General features: G+C 39.8%; 1 protein-coding gene across 1 annotated transcript; it reads left to right on the forward strand.

Moving 5' to 3' along the window:
- The first annotated feature begins 12,567 nt into the window (after window positions 1-12,567).
- Window positions 12,568-14,489, forward strand: LOC143851972 (uncharacterized). The gene has a single exon (XM_077361490.1). The coding sequence runs from the start codon at window positions 12,690-12,692 to the stop codon at window positions 14,373-14,375; it is 1,686 nt and encodes a 561-aa protein (XP_077217605.1). The 5' UTR covers window positions 12,568-12,689; the 3' UTR covers window positions 14,376-14,489.
- Window positions 14,490-20,159: the final 5,670 nt, after the last annotated feature.

The raw sequence follows: 20,159 nt of genomic DNA on the forward strand, positions 1-20,159 counted from the left end.
GAAATAAACAATGAGAATGGTGGGTGTGGTGGAGAATAATGGAAATAAACAATGAGAATGGTGGGTGTGGTGGAGAATAATGGAATATATAATGGTAATGGTGGGAATTGTGGTGGGGAATAATGGAATATATAATGTGAATGGTGGGTGTGGTGGAGAATAATGGAAATAAACAATGGTAATTGTGGGAATGGTGGTGGGAATAATGGAATATATAATGGTAATGGTGGGAATGGTGGTGGGAATAATGGAATATATAATGGTAATGGTGGGAATGGTGGTGGGAATAATGGAATATGTAATGGTAATGGTGGGAATGGTGGTGGGGATAATGGAATATATAATGGTAATGGAGATAATGGTGTTATTTTAAAGGGAAAAATGAAGTTAGTGGAAATGGTAGAGAAAGTTAAGTCATGCTAATGGTGAGTCCCACATCAGCGGGTTCCGCACAAGCGGGTCCCACATCAGCGGGCCCTACACAAGCGGGTCCCACATCAGCGGGTCCCACACAAACGGGTCCCACATCAGCGGGTCCCACACAAACGGGTCCCACACTAGCAGGTCCCACACTAGCAGGTCCCACACCAGCGGGTCCCACACAAACGGGTACAAATTCTCCCTAGTTTAGATTTTCTGAATAATCCTTCTCAACATTTAGCGGGAAAATGCGAAACACGACGGAAATGACCAAAAATATTTAGAAATGTAACAAACGGATGCGGGAAAGAAAGACATTGGAAAACCGACGGAAAACAAACCCTAATTTCTTTATCGATTAAGGTAGAGCAAAATGGGGTGTCTACAGATGCCCCTCTTTGGTAGAGATGACGTAGTCATCGAATACCAAAGTCAAAATGACAGAGCCATTTTGCGTAGCTTTAATCGACAAAAGACTCTGCACAAAATGGAACTTAGACGCAAACATTTACTACCTAATGCAAGGCCCTAAATGAAATCCTAGAATTAGAACATAATAAGAAATCCTGATGCGGTGCCGTTTACAAACGAGCAACGAGAGAATGAGATACCACTTTCGAATGGATTCCGAACAGAAAGAACAAAGATCGTTCTCAAGCGGTTTTTTTTTTTTTTTTTTTTTAAAAAAAAGAAAATGAGACATCTTTCACAAGCGGGCTCAAGGAGGATAAGAGACCATTCACAAATGGACTCAGACAATGAGGTACCATTCACAAACGGCCTCAAGGAGGATATGAGACCATTCACAAATGGACTCAGAAAATGAGGTACCGTTCACAAACGGGCTTAAGAAGAAGATGAGACCATTTACAAATGGACTCAGAAAATGAGGTACCGTTCACAAACGGGCTTAAGGAGAGGACGAGACCATTCACAAATGGACTCAGAAAATGAGGTACTGTTCACAAACGGGCTCAAGGAGAAGATGAGACCATTCACAAATGGACTCGAGAAACGAGGCACCGTTCACAAACGTGCTCAAGGAGAACATGAGACCATTCACAAATAGACTCAGAAAATGAGGTACTGTTCACAAACGGGCTTAAGGAGAAGACGAGACCATTCACAAATGGACTCGAGAAACGAGGCACCGTTCACAAACGGGCTCAAGGAGAATAAGAGACTATTCACAAATGGACTCAGAAAATGAGGTACCGTTCACAAACGGGCTCAAGGAGAAGACGAGACCATTCACAAATGGACTCGAGAAATGAGGCACCGTTCACAAACGGGCTCAAGGAGAATAAAAGACCATTCACAAATGGACTCAGAAAATGATGGAAAATGATGTACCGTTCACAAACGGGCTCAAGGAGAAGATGAGACCATTCACAAATGGACTCGAGAAACGAGGCACCGTTCACAAACGGGCTTAAGGAGAAGACGAGACCATTCACAAATGGACTCGAGAAATGAGGCACCGTTCACAAACGGGCTCAAGGAGAATAAGAGACCATTCACAAATGGACTCAGAAAATGAGGCACCGTTCACAAACGGGCTCAAGGAGAAGATGAGACCATTCACAAATGGACTCAGAGAATGAGACACCGTTTACAAACGGGTTCAAGGAGAAGACGAGACCATTCACAAATGGACTCGAGAAACGAGGCACCGTTCACAAACGGGCTTAAGGAGAAGACGAGACCATTCACAAATGGACTCGAGAAACGAGGCACCGTTCACAAACGGGCTCAAAGAAACAAGATAGCTTTGATTGATGAATTCAACAATGAAGAATTTAGAGTTTTTTCATGAACTTGAATTTGACATAGGATTGGATTTGATGAATTTTTGATTTTTCAGAAATAAGGCACCGTCCACAAACGGGCTCAAGGAGGACATGAGACCATAAATGGACTCAGAAAAATGAGACACCGTTCACAAACGGGTTCAAGGAGAAGATGAGACCATTTAGAAATGGACTCGAGAAAAGAGGCACCGTTCACAAACAGGCTCAAAGAAACAAGATAGCTTTGATTGATGAATTCAACAACGAAGAATTTAGAGATTTTTCATGAACTTGAATTTGACATAGGATTGGATTTGATGAATTTTTGATTTTTTGAACTTAATGAAATCGGGGATGTTACAGATCGTGCTTGACAAAGATATCGGAAACTAGGACTTTGACGAATGATGAAACGGCAAACCGTGACGAATGATGAAACGGCAAACCAAAGAACCATTACTAACAAGAATGGATTAGAAACACTTTTATGAAACTTCAACAAGATTTTTCTCAAAGAGACTGCTGGTCTTGTCTTTGGGGATTTGGATGACTGAAACCTTGAACAAGACACTTGAAATTGGTAATCTAGAACAACGGCTCTCTTGGATATAATCATGGAAAAGTGGGACTTGCCTCTTGATAGGTGTTTAGATAAACATTTCTTGACCAAGATAGTATTTAACTAACTGGAAGGAAATTCTGAATTTTAACGGTTCATCTTTCTGAGAAATTGGCTCGACCATCATTGCATCTGAGGCTCTTCCAAGCTTAAGATGCCTTCCTGGAGTATGATCTTTTTACGGAAACTGGGCTTTCTGATGTTTCTACTTCTGAATTCTTCTGGGTTGATCATCTTTGAAATGAAGCTGTTTGACTGGATTCTCAAGCTCTTTCAGGTACAATCGCAGGGAGCTGACGAAGCCGGGCCTCCTTCACCGAGACAGTTGCATCATTTTGGACACAAGGACGACGATTGACTCTTTTTAAAGAGAAAACTTATATAAAAGACACTACTCAAAGGATTGAGGAGCTCTGAAGGAATGAACATAGAATAACAACGATTGATTAACTATACTGACAGACACAGTAATGCTTCTGACTTAGTTAACGTTTTATTTGGTAAGTCTATCCTTTCAAGGAATATTTTTTTTCAATTGGTAAACACTGGACTTTTTCCTTAAAATAGTAATGCCTCAATGATTTAATTACAACTCCTAGGATTGCTTAGCTCCAATGCCCCCCAGTTTTGAGGATGTCACTTGAATTTGCTTGAACTTCAGTTGATCTTCAGTCCTGATACCGGCTGTAGCCTTCTTACAATGATTCTCTTACCATGACCAAGTCACCTCTTCAGGGTTTTTAACTTGGCGGACCGTGGTAGCCTTAACTTTTGCCTGAACCGCCCTTCTAGGTTTTCGATTCAGCAGGCTATCCCCTTAGCTTTTGCCTGAACCGCCCTTCTAGGTTTTCGATTCAGCAGGCTATCCCCTTAGCTTTTGCCTAAGCCGCCCTTTCGCGTTTTCAACTTAGCAGGGAATGATCTTAAATTTTGCCTAAACCGCCCTTTCAGGTTTTCAGTCTAGCAGATCTTCAAACTCCATTTTTTTTTATTCATCATCATTTTTTTTTTTTCGGGACCTAGATCATTAGTTCTGAACATCGGAAGGACTTTATAGGTAGGATAGGGCTTTTCAAAGAATGGCTTAAGGTTCAACAAAGATTTCGACCGAACCTGTGAACAGGTTGCCTACATATCCCAAGGTAGGAATCAGGTCGTGTGTAGTTCAGGGCGAATGCCCCTAGTTTGAAGATAAATTGTTCGAAGGTTTATTGATTTTTCTTTTTTTTTTCTCTTCTTTCTGGAATAACTGACTTCTCTTCTTTAGGAACTTGTCCCTCTTTTTTCTGAAAGGATTGAATTTCTTTTTCTTTTTTTTGGAACGATTACATTTCTTTTCCTTTTTTCTTTTTTTTTTGAATCGACCGAACTCGGTTTAACCGAGCTGCCTACGTACCCCAGTGTAGGGATCAGGTCTCGCGTAGTTCGGGGCAGATGCCCCTAGTTTGACGGGTTTTCAAGAAAATTTTATTCAGGCTCGAAGGGTTTGCAAACAGGTATTTGTTTTGACATTGGGTTCTGATTTTGGGATTTATTCGGCCAAAGGAGGCCTTCCGATGTTCAGATTGGGAATCGATCTAGGTTACTAGAGTCCCTCTGGTACTGATTATTATTTTTTTTTTCATTTTTTTTTTTCGGAGTTTGACGGCATTTCCAGGTAAGAGATAATGGATCTTCTTCTTTCAAGATTCTAATACGTGCTTTCGACTTTCATAGAGCGAAACTTGTTCTTTGACATCGTCCATTTATGGATTTGTAACTCTTGATATCTGATGACCACTTTTCAATACTTGCTCTTGAACTTCTTATCTTGAATTTGTTAGCTTCATGTTATGAATTTGAGAACCAAGGTCATTGATTGGAAATATGAAAGTTGTTTCCACTCCATGCCCTTTGCATAGCATATGATATTCACTTCATTCTTTCTTGAACCTTCTATCTGGGTCTTTCTCTTGGCATTAATGGTAACGCTTACCGGACCATCTTTTTATCCTCAAAATGGGTTTACCAATTCTTCACACTCTTCAGAGGGTAATGTATTTTCAATCGGCATTTACTGGATCAAGGTTTCAGTGCCAGTGTTTACCACTTTAATTTCATCTTTGAAAGGCTGAGATTGGCGCTCCTCCTCTTGTTCAAGTAATCGTTGTGAATCAAGTGGAGTTTCGTCAATTTTGTCCTCATTTGAGGAGGGAGTCTTATTTTAAGATCAGAAGCACACTTAAGAAATAGACACAAGTGAACTATTGGAACTGAAATTTTATTTAAAGAAAAAAATACTACATCTCACAACCTATCCTGAACATGTTCAGGATTCACAACTCTAAAAGAAAAGCAAAAGATAACTTGCCTGGACTAGGCATTAACCTTGAACTGTAGAACCGGACTCAACAATTGTACTGACCATGATGGCTGACTCAAAATAAAATAATAAACGACTAAAACTTTAACTGACGCAACTGTCTAGCTTCGGAGGCTCGGCGAAAGCTGGCTCATAAATGGTACTTTCAACTTCTGATTCTTTTCATTGCAACCGGACCTGTGCCCCTTTGAACCTTCAGTTATTTAAGCATTGCGAACGGCTGGCGGCAGTACTGCATGATTTGATAATGGGTTATTGGTAGCAACGGAACTTGGCTCAAACACAAGGCTTTTATTGTCGAGCAACCTCTGGATTCTGAATTTTAGGGCAATGCAATTATCAGTGAGATGGCCAGAATTTCTATGGTATTCGCAGTGTTGATCTGTTCGCCAATTTGCTGGTAAAGGATTAGGAAGAGCCCTAATGTCGGGCAGGATTATGCGACCTGAGGCTAGACACTCCTTGAGTATCACAGATGGTGGAAGAGGGAGAGGGGTAAATTCTGTCTGGGCCTGTGGCCGAGGTGCGACAGCAGGTTGGGTATAATCCATCACCATGGGGTTCTGAGGTTTTGAAGGCTGAGGCTTGGAGCGGGAAAGGTTATTAATTTCAGCTGATGGAGGCTTCCTGAATTCTTTGGTATTCGGGTTACTTCGGTTGAACACACCTTGAGCCATAGCCTCCTCTATTTGGGTGCCTGCCACGATAAAGTGTTTGAAGTCCGGATAATACTGCAACGACATGTGATACTGGAGCTGGGGGGAAATATTTTTCATGATTATTTGGACCTGCTCTTCCTCAGAAGGGCGCTCCATCATCTGAGCTGCTATTCTCCTCCATCTTTTCACAAAGGTCAGAAAGGATTCCCTCAAGTCTTGCTTTGTCCTTTCCAAATCCTTTCTGGTGATTTCTGTCCCGTCATCATATTTGAATTGCCTGATGAACTGCTCGCCGATATCCTTCCATGTCCTGTAACGAGTCTTGTCCAAGACCATGAACCACCTCCTGGCAACCTTGGTTAGGGAAACCGGGAACAATTGAGCCATTTGCTCAGAAGATAAGCCTTGAGGCTGACACATGATGGTGAACATTTGCAAATGTGTGATTGGACAACCCACACCATCATATTTATCAAAGTCCGGCATTTGAAAATTGGCTGGGAGACGGATTTCTGGGAACAGTGTGAGGTCACTTGGATTGAAACCACCCTGGTCCTGAAACTGAATGTCCTGAACCTTCCTGGTAAGACTTTCTAATTTCTCCATAACTACTTTATCAACCATGGACTGAGAAGGCCTGCTGCGATCTTCGCTGTACTGCTCTTTTTCAAAATCTTCTTCAGTTTTGTCAGGGATAGGAATGAACACTGGCTGGGCAGTGCGGCTGAAGTAACTGTATGGTGCATGGACCCTTTATCTTTGGACAACGATGGCCCCAACTTTTCAGAAAGCTGGGCCTTGATAACTTGGTTCTCTTCTTTGAGTTCTTGAAGCTGCCGGAGAATCAAGGTGAGAGTATCGGTAATAGCAGCGGGTGGAAGACTACTGTTCTGGTTTTCTGCCATTGGGGAGGATGAGGATGGGAAAGAAGGAGATGCTGGGGTCCTCAGAGAAGGTGGCGGGGAGACAGATTTCCTCTGCAATCGAGAAGAGATCCGAACCCAAGGAATAGTAGGGTTAGCTATGGTGTTTAGTGCCCTGTCATGGAAATAATGAACACGAGGTATATGAGCTTGACATTCATGGAGTGTTTCTTCTCAATGACTGAAAAATATTACACATTTAAGCAAGTAATTGGGACAATAGAATGAATCCAAATGATGAGGGGAATGCCCTTAGTTCAAGGATTATAAGAGTAAACTCTGAAGGATTTAGCAGAAATATTCTTGAAAAAGGTAGCTCCTAGAGGAGGAAGAGATCAAGGGTACAGGCAAGATTGGATCATCAAGATTGCACGATCAAATGATTGAGACACAATTTCCGCCAATGAAGACACAATCGAATCCCACAAGAAACGAATGATAGACACATGATCAAAATGTGAGATTGCATAGGGTTACTTTCAACGGGTAGATCAAGAATAACTAATCCTATGAGATCTTTGGAAATGATGGGATTTATATCCTAACCCCAAAGGAAAAGTTTTTAGTCTTCGCACATTTTAACAGTGTTACCTGAAGGCATCAACCCTAATCCTAATCTAGCGGAGTGGAGAGAGGATCTCGACTCATGACTTTGTTTGTGTACCTAGGACCGATCGTAGCCATTGGAAGATGGACTACGGCCTAATCTAGACACAAATGGGTAAGATATCCTAAACTAGGCTCACACATGTGGTGCACATGTGTTCGTATACTGCATGCATGTGTGGGTTAATCTAGGGGTAAGGCCAAGAGTCCCCTTAGCGCGAATCCATGTTCGATATACTGTACCAGTGTCCGGCGTATCAGTACGTGAACAAGAGATCCGTTTACGCACCATAAAGGTACTAGGCTAAGGGTGGAATGCTTCTCTAGCACAGAGGCACCAGGTGATGAAATCCCAGTCAACCATGCTAGATAACACTCCGGGTTCCTAAAATAGGACGTGTGTGCATGTGAAATGCAAGGGTTTAGATGCAAGTGATGTAAGTGTGTGCAATAAGTTCGCGCAATCTATGATGCCTTCAGGTTTTGTTAAATTAAGTTCGAGTAAAATATGATGAGAAAATAAAACGAGACAAACTAATCTAACAAGTATAGAGTTTTTATGAGCCAGTTAAATTAAATTCAAATGAATTATCTTTTGAAATTTTAATGAAGTTAGGTGATCCCCAGCAGAGTCGCCAGACTGTGGGACATGATCCCGCGAGAGGGGCGTGGGGCGCGAGCCGCCGCGCGCTCTCCTTTGGTCTCTCGTTCCCACGCGATTGGCGTGTGCATTTTATTTGTTGATTTGAATTCGTCTTTCCTGTGGACTTGGGATCACTAAGGCGATCCGAATTCCACACGAAAGAGACTGACAGAGTCGCCACCTAGATGTGGGATCTAGGACCCATAATTAACCAGAAATCTAGACTCGCTACCTGGTTACGAGAATGGAAGGTATGGGGAGTTATCCACCACATGCACCATTCTTGTCCGATAATCGGTCTTCGATTCCAAAAGCTAACTCTTTTAAATTTATTTTAAATGGCTCATTCAACTCTATGTTAATGTGCGAACTAAGTGACATGCATCCTAGAATCTAATTTCAATGTGAATCCTAGATGTGTATCTTGATTTATTAATTTGTCTGGATTCATTCTAAGTGAAAGTTCTCCTAGAATTCTAATTTCATGGAAAGCCCTAAATGATTTGATTAAGCATTTACAAGAAAATTAATATCCAAAACACCACAATTTGTTGTGGTGCCGACTCGCGGGTGGTATGCCGTCAGACATCCAAGCTGCCTACGTACCCAAGCCTCACTGGGATCAGAGTCGACGTAGTTCGGTGCACCTAAGCCAAGCTACTTATGCCTAACTCAACTAGGACACCGACCTAGACAGAATTGACTGTTTCAACAGTTTTGAGAGAAGTTATTTAATTCAAGTTGAGGATTTTATTATCTTAGGATTTCATCTGAGATGCTATATGATTCTTATCTAAATGCAAATTGTTCCTTAGACTAATGCAGGTTTGCCTACATCCTAGGTTACTAGGCTCGTCTTAAGGAAAGATTGGGTGACTAGTGTGACTAGACCTATGGCACGGTTGTTATACATAACAAACGTCCGTGATGAGGCTGGACTCCTAACTCTAGGACTCCCTAAAACTTAGGACACGACACAACACTAGTGTTCCTAAATTGGGCTCTAATGGTTCTTAGATTGGAAACCATAATCCAATGGTTCCGGAAGACTCGAGACAAATCAATTCAAATTCTTGAAGTTAATTAATTTCAGATTTCATGGATTTTCGATTTATGGACACTTGAGGATTACCAATGGTTCTAGGGTTCACCAATTTCGGCCCAGAATAGCATCCAAGGAAGGGAATCGTGCGTTCTTTCCTTGCGCAATTTAATATTTAGGTTATAACATCTTATTGCCTGGCATATCTCAGGATTTCCGTGGACAGTAACCTCGGAGCCAACAACATGCTATAGCTTAAGTATTCAAATTGTCAAAGATCGGTTGCAATTGGGATACGATTATGGATGCACTGACCATTTTTCCAGGGAATTCTAATGATCCTAAGATTTCTGTTTCAATGGATTAAGGAGTTAATGTGTGACAGAGATTTAAGGTTCTTTAGAAATATTCAGATGATTTTCAATTAATTTCGGATTTTCAATGAATTTTATCAATTTTAAACATATGAGTGATTTTACAAGTGAAATTGTAGCAAACGAATTCGAAATGAGTTGAAATTTCTACAGCAGCAAGATATGATGAAATGTAGCTTACGGAAAGAGTTTTACAGATTTTTACATTAAGCTCATATTTAATTTCGATTTAACAATTGATTGACCAGATTGCACAAATAACACAGAAACCACTAGAAATATGAATCTAAATTCAATGAAATTTCTACATTAATAAGATATAAGTAAAAATAACATACTGAGAAATTTTCATGAATTTTGGAAACCATTTACTATCAGTTTCAGATTTTTTAATTTTCAGACCAGATTATGAATTAACCCTACATCCCATATGAAAACAGATCCAAATCACTTGAAACTTTTACAGTAACTAGAAATGTGAGATTGAAGACTACTGTAAAAATTTTAAGAATTTTAGTTGTGATCTGATGTCAGTAACAATTCCTCCAAAAGCTGGTAAATTTCAAAGAAAGCATAAAATAATATACCAAACAAATTCTCAAAATTCTCAAAATTTCATGGTAGAATGTACTGGTATCATATTAGTTTCCCACGAAATTTCATTAATTTTGGAATTCATTTAGTATATATTTTATTTTCGAAACACTCATGGAGATCATGATTTTGAGCATACATATTTAATTTTCAACTAAATCCAATTAAATACTAAAAATCATGCAAATATACCAAATAATTCTAGAAAAATCTAAAAATTAAGTACCTACCTGTGATCGAAATCCTCGCCGAATCCGAGAGCCGAAAAATTCGAAAATCGCACCGCCGCTTGATCCGCTTCCGCTTTCTTTCTCTTTTTCTTTGTTTTATTTTCTTTTATATTTTTTTTTATATGGAACAAGGGAGAGAGATGGGGAGAAACAAATAAGGAGAGAAAGTAGATAATGATAGTGTGAGAGTGAGAGAGTGAGAGATATTGAGGGAGAGAAAGAGAAAACTATCCAAAAACAATGTGTTGTTTTTTTTTTTTTCTCCTCTCATCACCTCTCTTTATATAGTGAAAAACTTAGTGGAGAGGTGGAAATAAACAATGAGAATGGTGGGTGTGGTGGAGAATAATGGAAATAAACAATGAGAATGGTGGGTGTGGTGGAGAATAATGGAATATATAATGGTAATGGTGGGAATTGTGGTGGGGAATAATGGAATATATAATGTGAATGGTGGGTGTGGTGGAGAATAATGGAAATAAACAATGGTAATTGTGGGAATGGTGGTGGGAATAATGGAATATATAATGGTAATGGTGGGAATGGTGGTGGGAATAATGGAATATATAATGGTAATGGTGGGAATGGTGGTGGGAATAATGGAATATGTAATGGTAATGGTGGGAATGGTGGTGGGGATAATGGAATATATAATGGTAATGGAGATAATGGTGTTATTTTAAAGGGAAAAATGAAGTTAGTGGAAATGGTAGAGAAAGTTAAGTCATGCTAATGGTGAGTCCCACATCAGCGGGTTCCGCACAAGCGGGTCCCACATCAGCGGGCCCTACACAAGCGGGTCCCACATCAGCGGGTCCCACACAAACGGGTCCCACATCAGCGGGTCCCACACAAACGGGTCCCACACTAGCAGGTCCCACACTAGCAGGTCCCACACCAGCGGGTCCCACACAAACGGGTACAAATTCTCCCTAGTTTAGATTTTCTGAATAATCCTTCTCAACATTTAGCGGGAAAATGCGAAACACGACGGAAATGACCAAAAATATTTAGAAATGTAACAAACGGATGCGGGAAAGAAAGACATTGGAAAACCGACGGAAAACAAACCCTAATTTCTTTATCGATTAAGGTAGAGCAAAATGGGGTGTCTACACTTCCACATTGAGATTTCCCCCTTGCTGTGTAGTTTCCTAATTCCTCCATAGAAACCATCTGCTTCATTTCCTCTAGCTCTGTTAAAATGAAAGTATCAACAATCATGTGCAGGGAGCAAGTAAAACTTTCAATTGTTAAATGTATCAACAATCATGTGCAGGGAGCAAGTATCCTGTTTTGGTGTATTTCTGGGCGTAAACAATAAAAATTTTAACCACATGATTTCAATCACTTCACCAAACATTTTAAATTTTAGCCACATGAAAATTATATATAACTTGAACAATGTGATAGTACAATTGAAAAGTTACTAGTCTAGATGAAATTAAATGGATAAGAAAAGCTAAAAGGTATGATTAGATCTTTCTAACCACTATTATGACAATGGTTAAGTTTTGTAGTTTATTTTTGTTGGGTTTTCAATCTATTGGGTTCTGATTTGTGGAAGCTTTTTATTTAGGGTAAGTCATTACTAATTGTTATTGAATCAATAGTTAGTGAATAATTTCTTTAGCATTCTTTTACATTGATATAGTGATTGATAATTAAATATTTTTTTGATATAGTGATAGAAGTTCTTTGTCTTTCTTGTTTGTTTTTTTAGGTATGGAAAAATATTTTTCGAGAGTACCGTCGTTAAGGTTGATAACCCCTCCTACAACTTCAATTATCCCCACCAAAGAACGAGAAAATTCTAAAAGAATTCGATTGGAACTTGATCCTAAAAATCCTCCTGCTGATCCCGGATTAAGAAGGCCAATAATTGATTATCATCATAATGATAGGGCAAAAGTTCGAATGATATACTTAGGAATGGGTCCAATTCAACCACGTAATCATGATTTTCCTCAAATTATGCAAGGAAAAGAGAATAGGCAGTTTAATCAAAAGTGGTTTGATGATTATCCTACTTGGTTGGAGTATAGCATTGCAAAGGACGCGGCTTATTGTTTGTGTTGCTATCTTTTTAAATCGGATAGTAAGGAGCATGTGGGAAGTTGTGATGCTTTTGTTGTTAAGGGGTTCTCTAATTGGAAGAAAGTAGAAAGATTTGGAAAACATATAGGGGGTCCTAATAGTGCTCATAATCAAGCTTCGAGTAAATGTGAAGCTCTTAGGAATCAAGAGCAACATATTGAAGCGTTGGTAAATAAGCAAACAGAGCAACAACAAAGTGACTATCGAATTCGCTTGCATGCTTCAGTTTTGAATGCTCGATTCCTTTTAGAACAAGGTTTACCTTTTCGCGGGCATGATGAATCTTGTGACTCGCTTAACCAAGGAAATTTTCGTCAGCATTTGAAGTTCATGACCATGATTAATGAAGATATGAAGAGGGTTTGTGTGGAGAAGTGTCCTGGGAATCTCAAACTAGTGACTTCAGATATCCAAAAGGATATAGTGAGTGCATGTGCAATTGAAACCACTAACTCAATCATTAAAGATCTCGGGGATTCATTGTTTTCTATTTTGGTTGATGAAGCTCGTGATGTTTCTAGCAAGGAGCAAATGGCCGTAGTTATACGTTATGTAGATAAGCTTGGGCATGTGGTTGAGCGTTTGTTAGGTATTACTCACGTTCCCAACACCACTGCTACATCCCTTAAGGAAGAAATTGAAGCAATATTGGCCAAGCATAAATTGAGCATATCGAGACTTCGTGGTCAAGGATATGATGGGGCAAGTAACATGCAAGGGGAGTTTAATGGTCTTAAAGCACTAATCTTGAAGGAGAATGAATATGCTTACTATGTTCATTGTTTTGCTCATCAATTACAGTTGGCATTAGTTGGTGTTGCAAAAAAAAATATGAACATCTCCGATCTCTTTTTTTTAGTTACAAATGTAGTAAATGTGGTTGGGGGTTCTTGTAAGCGCCATGATATTCTTCAGGAGATTCAACTTGCAAAAATTAAGGAAGCACTTGAAAATGGTGAGCTTTCAAATGGACAAGGACTTAATCAAGAGACCACACTCAAACGTGCGGGGGATACACGTTGGAGCTCACACTATAGAACACTGGTTAGTTTGGAATATATGTTTTCCTCTATTCTTGATGTGCTTGATCTTATTGTCAAAGATATGAAGTTAAGTTCAGATCAAAGGCATGAAGCACATAATCTCTTGAAATCATTGCAAACTTTTGAATTCACATTTTCCCTTCATTTGATGCTAAGTTTATTGGGAATTACAAATGAATTGTCGCAAGCATTACAAAGGAAGGATCAAGATATTGTGAATGCCATGACATTAGTGAGAATATCAAAACAACGACTACAATTGATGCGAGACAATGGATGGAATTCTTTGTTAGATGACATTTCTTCATTTTGTGCTAAACATGACATAGAAGTCCCTAACATGGTTGATACTTATGTTGTTCCCGGAAGAGTGCGACGGCATGTAGATAAAAGAACGGTCTTGCACCATTTTCAAGTTGAGTTGTTTTTTCAAGTTATAGACTTGCAACTTCAAGAGCTCAATGGTCGTTTCAATGAAGCAAATACAGAGTTGCTTCTATGTGTAGCATGTTTGAATCCAAGTGATTCATTTTATGCATTTGATAAAGAGAAGTTGATTCGACTCTCTAAGTTTTATCTAAAAGAATTTCCGGAAGTTCAATATTCTACAAAAGAATTAGACAACCAACTTGAAACATATATTCTTGATATGAGGTCTAATACTCACTTTGTGAATTTGAAAGGAATTGGAGATCTTGCTGAAAAAATGGTTGAGAAGGGAAAGCATGCCTTGTATCCACTTGTTTACAAGCTCATCACATTGGTACTAATTTTACCAGTAGCAACTGCAACCGTTGAGAGGGCCTTTTCTGCCATGAAGATCTTGAAAAATCGATTACGCAATAGAATGTCGGATCAATTTATGGCCGATTGCTTGATTCCATATGTTGAGAAGGATATTTTTGGTAACATCGATGATGAGACAATCATGTGTCGTTTCCAAAAAATGAGACCGCGTCGAGGAAGCCTATAAAATTTTCTTATGGTCATGTTATTAGGTTTTGCACTCTAAAATTGTAAGATGTCATTTTTGTTTACCTCAATGTATGTTGGTGATGGAATATATATGAGGGTTTTTTTTGGAAACTATAATATTGCTTTCATTTGTTTGGAGAAAAAAAATTACTATAATTTTTGCCCCCCTTATTCAAAATTTCTGGCATCGCCCCTGACCATCATCATCATCATCTCCATCAAACCCTCTCCACCATAGCAGCCACCACTCCAACCGCCTCCACCAACCACCATTAAATCCGCCCAACCTCCACTCTCACCATCTTCGCCTCTAACCCCCATCTTTATTAAACCCATTCCATCTCTTTTCTCAGCCACCATCTTTACATCCATTAAAACCCCTTCCCATCTCCTCCACCGAGCCACCATTTTCATAAAACCCATTTCATTGTTTATCCCCACCATCACAGCCACCATCAAAACCCATCTCCTACGATTCAACCCCATCTTCTTCCCATCTTATCTTCACCAAATCCCTCTTCAGTTAAAACCTCCACCATCACCGTCCCCATCTAAACCCATCTTCCCAAACCCACAAATCACCACCTTCATAACCCAACTATCAACAAAAATAACCCCTCCCTCAAAACCACCCACCAACCGTTCGACGAAATTCCTCAAGTGGACGTCGCTTCATGGACGTCCTCCATTGCTCGCCTCTGCAAACAAGGCCTTCTCTCCAAAGCCGCAACCACATTCTCCAGCATGCTCCCTTCCGACATCGAACCCAATCACGTGACCTTTGTAATTTTGCTCTCTGCTTGCGCCAATTTCCCATCCAAAGCTTTCTATTTTGGTTGTTTAATTCATGGGCACGTCCTTAAATTATCTATGGATGAAGACAATGTAGTACTGGGAACTGCCATAGTTGGTATGTATGTGAAATGCGGTCGTGCCAATTTTGCCCACCAAGTGTTTGATAGAATGACCGTGAAGAATTCGGTTACTTGGCATACGTTGATTGACGGGTATGTGAGGAATGGTGATGTTGCCAATGCAATTTTGTTGTTCGATCGGATGCTGAGAAGAGACAAAGTGTCGTGGACTGCAATGATTGGTGGGTATCACTGCCGAGCCAACCACTGCCTCAACAGCTCTATCAGCAGTGCACCCTGGTATCATTTTTATTTCCCCCCTTTTATTCTAGTTTAAATTTGGTACGGTCCCTTCTTTGAACATATGGTGTTTGGTTTATAGAACTGATTTTTTCATTTGATGTTCTTGCCGTTGGTTTTTGTCCCTGGGCGATATTATTATGGTCAATTTTTAAATCGTGACTTTATCTTTGATTCATTTTTGCATGCCCTGTATGTAAGGGAATTGGACTATACCTGAATTTCACAGATGGAGTGGCCCAACAAATCTGTTCTCACTCGATTTCTTGGGTTTGGATCCAAATGCACTAGGTTTAATCTTGGGATCCGACAACCTACTTGTGATGGCAATATTGTGTTTACAAATCAATTTAATAATGCTTCATAGTTTAGTGGGTCTAATGCATCAATTTATATCCTTCAATGTCTTGGATCTTTATTAATTCATGGCCTGATAATATCCATATTGTTTGATTATTTCATTTAGTTTGTCAGGTTTGTGATAACTGAAGCTTTAGATAGCATTTGTGCACGAACTATATTGCCAGTTTTGTGTTTTCAAGGTGTTTGATAAAATTTCAAAATTATGTTCCTGATCAACTTGATTTGATGATGGTGTTTTCCTAGCCTTTGGATGTCTCGATATGAGAGTTAAAGTTAAGAGTAGCTTGTCAGGGCATTCTTTCATGACCCATTTTTGTTGATTATGCATTGTTAAATTCTATGTCTCTTCACATCGCATAACCACCTAGTGTTATTAAGTCGTGTAAAATTTAGAGCATAAGTGTTTTTCACCTGAGCAAAAAAAGAATGCCCTAGATTAAAATTTGTTTTAAGAGTCTACATCGCTCCGTAAAGATTTTAACTCTCCTTGAATGGTTGTTACCCTTTTCTTGAACTGTGGAATTAATATCTTTTGAATAAAGGTGATTAGTCATAGGTGTTTGGGTAATGAGTCGGTGTCTTGACCCGACTTATAAAATTCTCTGGGAATTGTTGATTCAAGCTGTAGGGTTTCTAATGAGAGAATCATTTCGGTTAGTAGAGCGGAGAGTGTAGAGTGGAGGATTTATCATTAGAGCCTCTCTATCCATTCGTTGCCCTTCAAGTCTCTTCTCCTTACCTAGGATTTCTTACGAGACTTAGGGGTCCCACCTCTTTCTAAGCCAGCACTTCTTATGGGGCTCGGGGGGTTTTCTTCTTCTTCTATTTCATCATTTCCTGTGAGGCTTAGGGATGCCCTTCTCTCTAGGTTCACTACTTCTTTCAGGGTTTGAGGGGTTTCCTTTCTTTTCGGGATTGTTCTTCATACGTTCCTTGGGATCCTCTTCGAGTTTCGATGTTCCATCATGTTTTGGGAACACTTTGTCGGGTAGGGCGATGAAGGCGCTAGCCCAAGCCCATCCTTAGGGGACTTGCTCAGTCCAAGTAGCGCTCCCCTCCTTTGTATATAGGAGACTTGCCCAGTCTCATCATAACCCTTGCTTACGTCATTTGTGTCTCGGAGACAAGCCTTGTCTCATATAGAGAGTTTCCCCTTTAGGAGGCTTACCTAGCCTCATGTTAGAGCCTTCCCTGCTTGAGATCTTAGATTGTTTTCTCTGTTCTTGGGGCGCTATCTTTCTTGTTGTGGTTTGTCTCTTTGAGGCGCTAGTTGCTTATTTGGGGTTTTCCCTTTAGATTTAGGGCTTTGCCCTAGTTTGTGGTGTTACTTGCGTGTTCCCTTTAAGATTGAAAACATTTAAAAGTCTAGAGCATTGGAAAAGCTTTAAAATCCAAAAACATTAGAAATTTGAAATTCAAAAACATTGAAAAAACTTTAAAAATATCAAAAAAATTTAACAAACAGAAAAATCCAAAATCATCTAAAGTATTGAGTAGTTTTAGGAGTGTAGTAGGAGAGTTCGATTTTCGAACTACGTTGGCTTGATCCTCTTTCACGAGGTACGTAGTGCAGCTTGGGATTCTTATCCCAGGTCCAGCCAAACCTTTGTAAATAAATCATTCAAACTCTTTAAAAAAAAGTACAAAAATATTTCATAAACCTGTTTTCGAAAAATCTTCCTCTAGAGTTAGGACTTTGTCCTAGAAAGAGAGTTTTAGAGTTAGGGGTTTGTCTTTGGTTTTAGTCTTTGATTTGTTATGTGCTTGTTTACGTTTGTTTTAGAGTTAAGAGTTTCTCCTTGATGTGTTGTTTGATTTGTTGTGTGTGGTTTGTGTTAGAGTTAGGAGTCTGTTACGCCTCCGTCCGGTCAGTTGGCGATTCACATCGCCGACTGATGACTAGGTTTAGGATGCGCTAGTGACCCCTTTGTTTTCCTTAGGAAACACAGCCTAGTTACACATAGGTTGTAGGAATCACCTGCATTTAGCTTAGGGCTAACTTGCATTTATTTAGGGCATATAGGGTGTCCTAAAATCTACAATTCACTGGGATTTAAATAATCGTACAATAAACTTTAATAATTGGTCTGGTCTTTTAGATCGAGTCTAGCATAGAGGGCTAGGCCTCTTAGGCATCATAGTTTAGAATAGGTGCGAAGAACTACGTTGCCTTGATTCTCGTAGAGGCGGGGATACGTAGGCTTCTTTGGATGAATACCAGACCATCCGAGGACTCGGGCTAAATCGTTTAGAGTCTTAGGATTTGTTGTGTTGTTATATTGTATATTTTGTTGTGTTTTCTTACTTTCTTGTGCAGACCTATACCTTTAGCTGTAGCATGCATGTGTTCGTCCATCAGAACTTAGACACCTGTTAGGCATGTCACTCATAACCTAGTTGTCATTGGGTGACACATCTTTTATCTTACTTTATGTGTGTTTATTATTTCATCCCCGAGTCATGCATGATTAGGTAGACGTTCACTCGGGGATATTTGTTCCAATTTCACATGATTTTTACCCAAACTTCTTCAAAGTTAATGAAAATGGCATAAGAGACCAAGTGTTCGCACTCGGGCGAATTGGGGGCGCTCTTCAGACCTTCTCCATTCGTCATCAGGCACGGACCTTTTGTATCTCTGGTTATCCATTGCAAACAGAGCATTTGTTTTGGTTCTATGGCGTGTCCATGGATGGCGACTTTGAGTTATTTTCAGATATATCTTGGTTTCGAGCCCTGGCTCCGGATCAGGATGTATCTTTTTCTTCTTATATCGCCACTCATGCTATGCTGTGAGGGTGGCACCTGTTTCGAGAGTTCCTTGGTAGAGCTCTCCTTCACGTTGTGGAGATCTAGAGGCTGTAGGGACTCGTTCCCCCACCGTCCTCTGATCGGGGTCCACAGCTATGTGCACGCCGTAGGTTTTTATTACTGCAATTGCTATCTGTCATTTACTGCTTTCTAGATGAGATGTGTTAGGATTTTATATTAGGCGCTATGTATTCGCCCCATTGTAGATAGGCGCTATGTGCTCGCCATAGGTTTTATTTCATTCTTCTATTATTTGCCTGGCATTTTTGTTTGTTCCTTATTTCATTTACTATTCATTATCAACTGCTAATTTTAGATTTCCTTTCTTGTACAGACCTATACCTTTAGCTGTAGCTTGCATGTGTATGTCCACCAGAATTTAGACACCCATTAGGCATGTCACTCGTAACCTAGCTTTGCTTAGGTGACACCATCTTTTATTTCATTTTTTGTATGCTTATTTCTTTATCCTCAGGAAATGCATGTTTAGGTAGACGATTCCTGAGAATTGTTCCTATTTCATATGATTTTCGCCCGAAACTCTTTAAATTTAATAATAAATGGCGTAAGAGACCAAGTGCTTGCACTCGGACGAATTGGGGGTGCTCTCAGACCTTCTCCATTCGTAATCAGGCACAAACTCATATATATATCTGGTTATCCATGGTATACAGAGCATATTTTTGTTTAAAGGATCCATGGCCGTATACCGTGGATGGTGACTCTGAGTTTGTTTAGGTACGTTTCGAATCCGGACTTGTTCCCGAATCGAGAGATATCTCTTTTATATCGCCACTTGTGCTATGCTATGAGGGTGGCAACCGTTTTGAGAGTTCCTTGGTAGAGCTCTCCTTTCACGTGGATGATCCTAAGAGGCCGCTGGGGGCTCGTCCCCCACCTCTCTCCCGGATCGGGGTCCACACATTCTAGCTGGTTTCGAAATGATTCTGGTTTGTTAAAAGCCTGATCTTCTCAGGCACCTAGAGATACAAAAGTTTTGTTGGATTTAAATTCTATTTGATTTCATGCTCCAGCTTTGTTATAATCTTCTCAGGATATTAAGTGCCGCATATTGAACACAAAGAGGGTGCTTTTGTTGTGAAAATTAGAATTGTAAAAGAGGACTTCCTTGTTTAGGCATATGGCAAGAAATCTTCTTTGTCATTCTAGGCATGAATTTGCGCTATTTGATACCCTTACAAAATAGCTGAATCAGCTGATTACATATTAAATTTTGATCATAGCATAACTTTGAGCTATATGTTTTAGTCATAGTTATCAAATGCATTTGTCGGTTTGCCCTGCTTGCGTATAATCATGGTTGAGTTGAGATGATAACTGCATTAAATACTGTTCATGTGCTTATCAGCCGGATGAATTGGATACCCCCACCTAGCCATGGACCTGATTTTGGAAAAATATTATTAGTTCAGCTATGCTTTGATTGTTACGAA

Source organism: Tasmannia lanceolata, unplaced genomic scaffold (genome assembly GCF_043159265.1).
Source record: "Tasmannia lanceolata isolate RefF3 unplaced genomic scaffold, GAP_Taslan_0.1 ptg000018l, whole genome shotgun sequence".
Taxonomy (NCBI): Eukaryota; Viridiplantae; Streptophyta; class Magnoliopsida; order Canellales; family Winteraceae; genus Tasmannia; species Tasmannia lanceolata.